Source organism: Anomaloglossus baeobatrachus, chromosome 9, assembly GCF_048569485.1.
Source record: "Anomaloglossus baeobatrachus isolate aAnoBae1 chromosome 9, aAnoBae1.hap1, whole genome shotgun sequence".
In the NCBI taxonomy this organism is placed as follows: domain Eukaryota; kingdom Metazoa; phylum Chordata; class Amphibia; order Anura; family Aromobatidae; genus Anomaloglossus; species Anomaloglossus baeobatrachus.
The window spans coordinates 16799443-16811113 of record NC_134361.1 but is presented as its reverse complement, the minus strand read 5'-3'; the positions used below and the strand labels follow the sequence as shown (position 1 = coordinate 16811113).

Here is an 11671-nt window from a genome sequence, read left to right as displayed (position 1 = left end):
AGTTTGTGAGAACTGATTACATTTGTTATAAATCTTCACATTAAGGCTAAGTTCACACACTGCATTTTTTTGACACTGCGTTTTTGGCCGCTAAAAACGCACCCGTGGCAAAAACACATGCGTTTTTACCGCGATTTGGTGCGTTTTTGATCGCTGCGTTTTTCCAATGCATTGCATGGGGGAAAAACGCAGGAAAGAATTGACATGTCCATTTTTTTTTTTTTTTTTTTAAGCTCAAACACGCAGCTTAAAAAAAACAGTTGTGTGCGGACAGCAAAAATAAAAACTCAGACTTTGCTGGGGAAGCAGTCATGCAGTTTTGAGGCCAAAAACGCACCCGAAAAACGCACTGTGCGCACATAGCCTAATAGTTTATTCACCAGACGGTCGGTGCCATTGACAAGTCGAAGGCCACAATTCCCCATTGTTTGGTGCATTTTCGCTCACAGTATGGTTTCGCTGGACGCACATTAGCCCTGTGCACTTGTTAGTTTATAGTGGGTGAGGCTTTATAGAGACAATATAAAGTCAACTCTCATCCAGACTACAATCTCTTGCCCGCACCTGCCGCTTGCACCTCAAGAACATCTCTAGAATCCGCCCCTTTCTCACTATGGAAACGATAAAAACCCTCACCGTGGCCCTGATCCACTCTCGCTTGGACTACTGTAACTCTCTATTAATTGGTCTCCCCCTAACTAGACTCTCTCCTCTACAGTCAATCCTTAATGCAGCAGCCCGGGTCACCTATCTGGCTAACCGCTACTCGGATGCCTCTGCTCTGTGCCAGTCATTGCACTGGCTGCCCATATATCATAGGATCCAATTCAAACTGCTTGTTCTCACCCACAAAGCTCTCCACAGTGCGGCACCCCCCTACATCTCCACCCTCCTCTCTGTCTATCACCCCACCCGTTCTCTATGCTCTGCAAGCGACTTTCGACTAACATCCACACTAATTCGAACCTCCCACTCCTGGATCCAAGACTTCTTCCGAGCTGCACCAACCCTCTGGAACGCTCTTCCCCAAGAAGTTAGGACAAATCACAACTTACTCAGCTTCAGACGCACCCTAAAGACGCATCTTTTTAGGGCGGCCTATCACACTCCCTAATCAGATTCGATTCACATAGTCCCTCTACAACTTCTCACAACATAACTCCACATCAAACTCCATGGCACCCAAAGGCATCTCAAGGCTCGGGCCCACTGGTCCAGGAAACCATTATCCAGCCCCATTTCCGTGAGATGGTTGGATTGTCATTGTAAATAAGCACTTGAACCTTGCCTCTCCCCCCATCTCATTGTAGATTGTAAGCTCTCACCAGCAGGGTTGTATTTTTTTCCCTCTAAATATTGTATTTCTATAACTGTTACTTGTTTGTATATGATCCTCCTGAATTGTAAAGCGCTACGGAATATGTTGGCGCTATAGAAATAAAGATTATTATTATTATCCAGACAGACCTGTGTGCAGCGGAGAGCAGTGTGCAGCGGAGAGCAGTGTGCAGCGGAGAGCAGTGTGCAGCGGAGAGCAGTGTGCAGCGGAGAGCAGTGTGCAGCGGAGAGCAGTGTGCAGCGGAGAACAGTGTGCAGCGGAGAACAGTGTGCAGCGGAGAACAGTGTGCAGCGGAGAACAGTGTGCAGCGGAGAACAGTGTGCAGCGGAGAACAGTGTGCAGCGGAGAACAGTGTGCAGCGGAGAACTGTGTGCAGCGGAGAACTGTGTGCAGCGGAGAACTGTGTGCAGCGGAGAACTGTGTGCAGCGGAGAACTGTGTGCAGCGGAGAACTGTGTGCAGCGGAGAACAGTGTGCAGCGGAGAACAGTGTGCAGCGGAGAGTCGAGCCGGATATCAACATCGCGTGTCATACAAGACCAGCAGAGCTGAAACCTATCCAGCCATGGAAAAGACCAGCAGGGGGACGATGGGACCCCACTATCCAGCCACGGAAAAGACCGGCAGGGGGACGATGAGACCCCACTATCCAGCCACGGAAAAGACCAGCAGGGGGGACGATGAGACCCCACTATTCAGCCATGGAAAAGACCAGCAGGGGGACGATGTGACCCCACTATTCAGTCATGTATAAAACTGGCAGGAGGACCATGCAACCCCACTATTCAGCCATGGAAAAGACTGGCAGGGGGACCATGGTACCCCACAATGCAGCCATGGAAAGGACTGGCAGAGGGAATATGGGACCCCACTATTCAGCCAATACATCCCATCGGCTACTAGTCTTCCTCGCAGTGGTAAAGGGTTCTGCAGTGCCACAAATTTAGAGGCAAAATCTACTCTAAGGTGGGATTCAGTGGTTCCGTGGTGTCTGGAGGGGTGACAACCACAAACACTGTCAGACCATTTTTAGCTGCAATTAATAAACCCCATCTTCCTGCCACAAGGTCAAAATAGAAACTTGATATTTTACTGATGCTTTCGCATCAATTTTTAACAGTTGAACACCATAAAATTAAAGTTTACTGTGGAGCAGAGGGCGGCGTTACACCCCCAGACAAAGCCATCAGTAACGGCAGGCTGGGCAGGGTTAGATTGTAAGCTCCAGGGGCCAGAGCGTATGGAAATGAGCCATTGTATCCAGGTTTCATCATTTCTAAGAAACCACACAATAACGACCATTGTTTGCTTTTGTCTTTACTTCATCGCGCACTACATTCCCCTCGTCCTCTCACACGTACCGTCTGGACCTGGGGAACCTCATAACAGACTCCATATTACTCGTCATGTACAGTGCTTGATCAGCAGCACCACAAGGGGGCAGTAATCACCCACATGGATCCAATTGATCACATCCAGAGAGGAGGCCACGACCTCCGTACCACACTGCAGCCACGGCGAAAATTATTCTACAAAAAAAGTCAATTTGGTCCCAAAATAGGAGGGAAAAAAAACCCAAAACATCACAAACGTTCCCAAAATAAAGTTACAAACACACAAGTCACCGACGAACGTATAAAATAGGGCGGAACCTGGGAAAGGGCTCCGTGCAGCATGGCGGACACAGGAAGGAGACCGGCGGCAGAGAATTACATCACCGTGATTGGAGGTAAAGGAGGCAGCGCTGGGCCCTGATTGGAGGACAATCCACCCGATTGCCCCGAAGATGCAGCATAAGTTAAAATCCAAGTAAAAAAAAATAATATATAAAAAAATAAAGTTGCCCTTGACCTAAACAAGTCCATCCGTGGCCATCCTCGGCCTCACATGGTGGACTCCTTCTCACAAGGACTGTAACCGTCCACCACCACGCACGCCTCCTTCAGCAGGGGGTTGCCTTCCGGCTGATCTTCAGCCACCACTCGTACAGAGGTTAAGGCCACGTCGTCATCGCTCTTTGCCGTCCGGTCGCTATAAACCTGGAGAAGGCCGGCACCAAACGCATCTCCTTCCACATTCAGAATCGTACAAGTACGGTCACTGGGGGGGAGGGGAACAAAAACAAGGTTATTATAATGACAGGCGAGTGGTGGAACAACACAGAGCGCACCCTCTGACCCATCCCTGCATTATGCTGCAGAGCTGAACTCCTCCTGCTGCTGGTTTATGAGTGAAGGAAGTTTGTGAATGTGCTGCAGGGGACAGGTGGTGTCTGATCCACATCTGCGCCTGGGTGTTGTCATCACCAAATCATTAGCTCCTGCCACTGATATGTATAACTGCTGATCTGATGGATTTCACCCCTGGGTTATTAGAGAACTTAGAACAGAACTGGCCATATACTAAAACTTGTGATAGTCAGACCAGTGAGAGAGACTGGGAGCATTACTGAGCAGTGCTGGCTTTACAGATCTCTGCTGTCTGCATTTTGGACATTGAATGGGTCTGGAGTCTTATTTTGACCCCCACATTGTTTGAGCAGGAAGTCAGCGCTGCAGTCACATCCTGCTCAAACATTTGAAGGTGGGGAAACAGACGCTGATTGGTTGCGGGGCTCACATGTCGTAACAATGTCACATGAACCCTGTGATTGCAGCTTTAGACATCGCTGGAATAGCAGCCGCATCAAAGGGGAGTATAGGTGGATTTATTTTTACGGGGGTGAACAAGGGGAATGAGTAGAAGTAGTGGACACCCCCTTTAAGGAATTATTTATGGTGCTGAACAATTTTGCATTTCTGCTTGTGGCCGGAGTCGAATAATCCCAGTAACGTAGATCACAGCAGCCGATACTTACACCAACCAGTCCACCGCCAGGATGAGGGAGATGTCATTAGTGGGAAGCCCCACGGCCTCGAGAATGATAGCGAGTGTCAGGACCCCGCCTGCCGGGATCCCCGCAGCCCCCACACTGGACGCTGTGGCCGTGACCCTAAGGAAAAGGGAAGAGGAGAGGTCAAAGGCTGATCTCTGCGCCCTGCTCAGGAGAGAAGCCGCCCCGGCACCGCACTCACAGGATGGTGATGATCTGGACGAAGTCCAGCGGGTGGTTATTAAGCTGCGCGATAAACACGGCCGCCACACACTGGAACAACGCCGCGCCGTCCATGTTCACCGTGGCACCGATCGGGAGGATAAATCTGCTGATCTGTTTAGATACGCCATTTTTTTCTTCCACACATTTCATCATCAGCGGGAGGGTGGCCGAGCTAAAAGGAAGAACAGCGAGAATAACCGCACAGCTCCGATCAAAGCCAGGGAAACCGGCGACCAAAAGGTCCATCACCCCCTATACATTATTACAGGTGTACAAAACAAATCCAATCACATCCTATGCTACACTCCAGAGCTGCACTCACTATTCTGCTGCTGCAGTCACTGTGTATATACATTACTGATCCTCAGTTATATCCTGCATTATACTGCAGAGCTGCACTCACTATTCTGCTGGTGCAGTCACTGTGTACATACATTACATTACTGATCCTCAGTTATATCCTGTATTATACTCCAGAGCTGCACTCACAATTCTGCTGGTGCAGTCACTGTGTACATACATTACTGATTCTGAGTTACCTCCTGTATTATACTCCAGAGCTGCGCTCACAATTCTGCTGGTGCAGTCACTGTGTACATACATTACTAATCCTTAATTACATCCTACATTCTACTCCAGAGCTGCACTCACTGTTCTGCTGTGTATACACACACACCTCAATCCCCCTTTCCCACCTCACCTAGAAGAAGTTCCAAATGCTGTGGCGAGAGCACTGATGATGCCCCAGAGGAAGCGGTACGGGTTCTTGCGGGTGAATGCGAAGTATATGAGTGGCAGGACGATGAGGCCGTGTATGGCGTGCCCCACGAGGCAGCAGCAGATGTACTTTCCCAGGCTGGTGAAGAGCTGTACCACGTCCTCCATCTCCACAATCTTTCCGGCCACCAGGAACATGATACCGAGCGGTGCGTACCTGGGGAGTGAACAGACCGTTAGCGGGCGGAGGCGGCTCTGCCTGAGCGGTGGCCACGTCTGCGGCACCTACCACATGATCCAGGTCACCAGCACCATCGTGGCCTCGTTAAAGGAGTTGAAGAACTTGATGAGAATCTCTCCCTCTTCACCCAATTTGCGCAGGGCCACCCCGAAGACGATGGCGAAGACCACCAGGCCCAGGATGTTCATGCCCTCCACATCTTTACCATAGGGCACCTAGAGGACACAAGGTGTGAGAAGCGGGCAGCGGGGGAACGCGATGGAGGACTGAGGACTGCGGCCGCGGCCTCTCACCTGTAGCGTGGTGGTCACGTTCTCCACCTCAGACACGTTGACATCGACGCGGGAACTATTGAGGTACTCTAATTTATAGGAGGTGGAGTACTGCAAGAGAAAGGCACAGGTCACCGCGCTGCCCACCGCCGGAGAGGTGCTCCACCCGCCACAATACAGCCCACCCACCGCTCAGGGGTACAAAGCCAAACTCACCGACTGGAAGGCGGCCGACACCAAGTTAGAAGGGAAGATGTTCCTGTGGAAAGAAGACAAACATCAGACACCGAGGCGAGGACAGAAGAAGGCGACGTCAGACACGGAGGCGAGGGCAGAAGAAGGCGACCGTCAGACACGGAAGCGAGGGCAGAAGAAGGCGACCGTCAGACACGGAAGCGAGGGCAGAAGAAGGCGACCGTCAGACACGGAAGCGAGGGCAGAAGAAGGCGACCGTCAGACACGGAAGCGAGGGCAGAAGAAGGCGACCGTCAGACACGGAAGCGAGGGCAGAAGAAGGCGACGTCAGACACGGAGACGAGGGCAGAAGAAGGCGACGTCAGACACGGAGGCGAGGGCAGAAGAAGGCGACGTCAGACACGGAGGCGAGGGCAGAAGAAGGCGACGTCAGACACGGAGGCGAGGGCAGAAGAAGGCGACGACGACCGTCAGACACGAAGGCGAGGGCAGAAGAAGGCGACGACGACCGTCAGACGCGAAGGCGAGGGCAGAAGAAGGCGACGACGACCGCAGACACAGAGGCGAGGACAGACTGCGACCGTCAGACACGGAGGCGAGGACAGAAGAAGGCGACGACGTCAGACACGGAGGCGAGGGCAGAAGAAGGCGACGACGACTGTCAGACATGGAGGCGAGGGCAGAAGAAGGCGACGACGTCAGACACGGAGGCGAGGGCAGAAGACGACGACGACCGTCAGACACGAAGGCGAGGGCAGAAGACGACGACGACCGTCAGACACGGAGGCGAGGGCAGAAGACGACGACGACCGTCAGACACGGAGGCGAGGGCAGAAGAAGGCGACTACGACATCAGACACGAAGGCGAGGGCAGAAGACGACGACGACTACCGTCAGACACGGAGGCGAGGGCAGAAGAAGGCGACTACGACATCAGACACGGAGGCGAGGGCAGAAGACGACGACGACCGTCAGACACGGAGGCGAGGGCAGAAGAAGGCGACGTCAGACACGAAGGCGAGGGCAGAAGACGACGACGACATCAGACACGGAGGCGAGGGCAGAAGAAGGCGACTACGACATCAGACACGGAGGCGAGGGCAGAAGACGACGACCGTCAGACACGGAGGCGAGGGCAGAAGAAGGCGACTACGACATCAGACACGGAGGCGAGGGCAGAAGACGACGACGACCGTCAGACACGGAGGCGAGGGCAGAAGAAGGCGACGTCAGACACGAAGGCGAGGGCAGAAGAAGACGACGACCATCAGACACGGAGGCGAGGGCAGAAGAAGGCGACGTCAGACACGAAGGCGAGGGCAGAAGAAGACGACGACCATCAGACACGGAGGCGAGGGCAGAAGAAGGCGACGTCAGACGCGAAGGCGAGGGCAGAAGAAGGCGACGACGACCGTCAGACACGGAGGTGAGGGCAGAAGAAGGCGACGACGACGTCAGACACGGAGGCGAGGGCAGAAGAAGGCGACGTCAGACACGGAGGCGAGGGCAGACTGCGACCGTCAGACACGGAGGCGAGGACAGAAGAAGGCGACAACGACCGTCAGACACGGAGGCGAGGGTAGAAGGTGACGACCGTCAGACATGGCAGTGAGGGCAGAAGAAGACGACGACCGTCAGACACGGAAGCGAGGGCAGACTGCGACCGTCAGACACGGAGGCTAGGGCACTAAAATCTGACAACCCCAGCCATTTACACACAATAGGTGTCAGGACGAGGAGGCGGCAGTCATTACACTCCACTCGTCTCCGTCCTTCCCAGACAACATGTGTCACATCAGGAGGCAGAGGACGGACTCCGCTCACTGAGGCTCTGACATCAGAGGAGGAACTTCCCGGACTCCCCCAGTGTAAACACTCCAGTGACGCACGAGAGACACAGCTGCTGACGTCACACGGGGGAGGGGCAGTGATGTCACCAGAGCCACGCCCCTCACCACGTGTCATCACACAATCCGGGACAGCATTGCATCAGCTCAATACAGAGGAGGGGAACGCCACACACCCCGCACCTGCCCCTCAGCAACACCTACCCCTCAGAAACTCCTCCTGGAACCACTGCTGGCCTTATAGTCACCCAACACCCCAATAACATCTGCACCCCACAATCCACAACTATGATTCCAGATACAAAGATATTCAGTGACCTCCATCCTCTACATCCACTATGATGGGTATCAGCGGCGCACTGTGGCCCCTGGCTCCTCTCTCCCCATATCCCCCAGCTCCTCTCTCCCCATATCCCCCAGCTGCACTCCCCGCATTCTTCCTGTGGCCCCGGCTCTTCTCTTTCCCCATCCATATGCCCCGACTCCTCTCACACCTCCATACCCCTGGCTTCCCTCCCCTCCCCATACTCCTCTCTCTCCCCCCTCATACCCCCCCGGGTCTCCTCTCTCTCCCCCCTCATACCCCCCGGGTCTCCTCTCTCTCCCCCCTCATACCCCCCGGGTCTCCTCTCTCTCCCCCCTCATACCCCCCGGGTCTCCTCTCTCTCCCCCCTCATACCCCCCGGGTCTCCTCTCTCTCTCCCCTCATACCCCCCGGGTCTCCTCTCTCTCCCCCCTCATACCCCCCGGGTCTCCTCTCTCTCTCCCCTCATACCCCCCGGGTCTCCTCTCTCTCTCCCCTCATACCCCCCGGGTCTCCTCTCTCTCTCCCCTCATACCCCCCGGGTCTCCTCTCTCTCTCCCCTCATACCCCCCGGGTCTCCTCTCTCTCTCCCCTCATACCCCCCGGGTCTCCTCTCTCTCTCCCCTCATACCCCCCGGGTCTCCTCTCTCTCTCCCCCCATACCCCCCGGGTCTCCTCTCTCCCCTCATACTCCCCGGCTTCCTCTCTCTCTCTCCCCCCATACCCCCCGGCTTCCTCTCTCTCCCCCCTCCATACCCCCCGGCTTCCTCGCTCTCTCTCCCCCCATACCCCCCGGCTTCCTCTCTCTCCCCCCATACCCCCCGGCTTCCTCTCTCTCTCCCCCCATACCCCCGGCTTCCTCTCTCTCTCCCCCCATACCCCCCGGCTTCCTCTCTCTCCCCCCCTATACCCCCCGGCTCCTCTCTCTCTTTCCCCCTATACCCCCCGGCTCCTCTCTCTCTCCCCTCATACCCCCCGGGTCTCCTCTCTCTCCCCCCTCATACCCCCCGGGTCTCCTCTCTCTCCCCCCTCATACCCCCCGGGTCTCCTCTCTCTCCCCCTCATACCCCCCGGGTCTCCTCTCTCTCCCCCCTCATACCCCCCGGGTCTCCTCTCTCTCCCCCCTCATACCCCCGGGTCTCCTCTCTCCCCCTCATACCCCCCGGCTTCCTCTCTCTCTCTCCCCATACCCCCCGGCTTCCCCTCTCTCTCTCCCCCCATACCCCCCGGCTTCCTCTCTCTCTCCCCCCATACCCCCGGCTTCCTCTCTCTCTCTCCCCCCATACCCCCCGGCTTCCTCTCTCTCTCCCCCCATACCCCCCGGCTTCCTCTCTCTCTCCCCCCATACCCCCCCGGCTTCCTCTCTCTCTCCCCCCATACCCCCCGGCTTCCTCTCTCTCTCCCCCCATACCCCCCGGCTTCCTCTCTCTCTCCCCCCATACCCCCCGGCTTCCTCTCTCTCTCCCCCCATACCCCCCGGCTTCCTCTCTCTCCCCCCATACCCCCCGGCTTCCCCTCTCGCTCTCCCCCCATACCCCCCGGCTTCCTCTCTGTCTCTCCCCCCATACCCCCCGGCTTCCCCTCTCGCTCTCCCCCCATACCCCCCGGCTCCTCTCTCTCCCCACACCCCCAGTTCCTCTCTCCCCCCTGTATACCCCCCCATCCCCTATCTCCCCTTGCACTCACCGGACGAGGTCCAGGAAGGAGTCCACCACCTCCTTCTTCTCCGGGATGTCGTCCCCGTTCCCGAGCTTGGCCTCGGCGCCGTCCCCGGGCCGGATGAGCAGCGCCAGGCAGACCCCCAGGCCGGAGGCGAGCAGCGTGGTGACCAGGAAGAAGAGCAGCGCCCAGCCGCCGAGCTTGCCCAGGGCGGAGGGCTGCAGCGAGGCGGCTCCGGACACCAGGCTGCAGACCACCAGCGGCAGGATGATCATCTTCAGCAGCCGCAGCAGCAGCTCCCCGGGGAAGGAGAAGCGCGCGACCTGCGCCGCGTCCAGCTCCAGCTGCCGGACCCCCATCCCCAGCGCCGCCCCGACCAGCACCCCGGCCACGGTCAGCAGCACCAGGGCATTGCCGCTGAGGAAGCGGCGGGTGCGGCCGCAGCACGAGGAGTCCTTCTGGGGTCGGTGCAGGCCGGGGGGCACCGGCGGCTCGGTTCCGTTACATTCCTTCATGATGCCGGGACACGTGTCTGTATTTCCGGAGCTCCGCACGTGAGGCGCTCCGCTCGCCGCCGCTCTGCACTGACCGAAAGCGGCAAAAGCGCGGACTACTTTTATACTGGGGGCGGGTCTTACGGTCAGGGCGGGGCCTCGTTCTGGGGGCGGGGCATCTGTCAACATTTCTTTTATAAAGTCTTTATACGCGTCATCATTTCCATAGTTCAGACTTTGCAGACGGAATCGCGCGTGTTTATTGTATTAATGCGTTTATGTTTAATGAGGAAAATATAAACATTATTTTCTTCTTTTACTTCATGAAGCTACAATTGTCTGATCGCGTGTACCATATACTGCAATGCCTATCATTAATGACTGTCAGAGATTGACAACGGCATTTAAAGGGTTAAACGGCAGCAGCGACGGGAGAGGGGGGAGGTAGCAGAACACCGGCCCGACATGGGAAAGCAACAGGGTCAGTAATGTAATGTATATACATAGTGACTGCACCAGCAGAATAGTGAGTGCAGCTCTGGAGTATAATACAGGAGGTAACTCAGGATCAGTACAGGGTCAGTAATGTAATATATGTGCACAGTGACTGCACCAGCAGAATAGCGAGTGCAGCTCTGGAGTATAATACAGGAGGTAACTCAGGATCAGTACAGGGTCAGTAATGTAATATATGTGCACAGTGACTGCACCAGCAGAATAGTGAGTGCAGCTCTGGAGTATAAATACAGGAGGTAACTCAGGATCAGTAATGTATGTACAGTGACTGCACCAGCAGAATAGCGAGTGCAGCTCTGGAGTATAATACAGGAGGTAACTCAGGATCAGTAATGTAATGTATATACACAGTGACTGCATCAGCAGAATAGTGAGTGCAGCTCTGGAGTATAATACAGGAGGTAACTCAGGATCAGTAATGTAATATATGTACACAGTGACTGCACCAGCAGAATAGTGAGTGCAGCTCTGGAGTATAATACTGGCGGTAACTCAGGATCAGTAATGTAATGTATATACACAGTGACTGCACCAGCAGTATAGTGAGTGCAGCTCTGGAGTATAATACAGGATGTAACTCAGGATCAGTAATGTATGTACACAGTGACTGCACCAGCAGAATAGTGAGTGCAGCTCTGGGGTATAATACAGGAGGTAACTCAGGATCAGTAATGTATGTACACAGTGACTGCACCAGCAGAATAGTGAGTGCAGCTCTGGAGTATAATATAGGATGTAACTCAGGGTCAGTAATGTAATGTATATACAGAGTGACTGCACCAACAGAATAGTGAGTGCAGCTCTGGGGTATAATACAGGAGGTAACTCAGGATCAGTAATGTAATGTATGTACACAGTGAGTGCACCAGCAGAATAGTGAGTGCAGCTCTGGAGTATAACATAGGATGTAACTCAGGATCAGTAATGTATGTACACAGTGACTGCACCAGCAGAATAGTGAGTGCAGCTCTGGAGTATAATATAGGATGTAA

General features: G+C 54.9%; 1 protein-coding gene across 1 annotated transcript; it reads right to left on the bottom strand.

Moving 5' to 3' along the window:
• Window positions 1-2638: 2638 nt before the first annotated feature.
• SLC1A5 (solute carrier family 1 member 5) lies at window positions 2639-10419 on the bottom strand. Its single transcript, XM_075323099.1, has 8 exons — window positions 9697-10419; window positions 5881-5923; window positions 5686-5775; window positions 5441-5607; window positions 5135-5368; window positions 4412-4606; window positions 4195-4329; window positions 2639-3437 (listed from the first exon to the last, which is right to left on the bottom strand). The coding sequence occupies exons 1-8, from the start codon at window positions 10350-10352 to the stop codon at window positions 3221-3223; spliced, it is 1737 nt and encodes a 578-aa protein (XP_075179214.1). The 5' UTR covers window positions 10353-10419; the 3' UTR covers window positions 2639-3220.
• Window positions 10420-11671: the final 1252 nt, after the last annotated feature.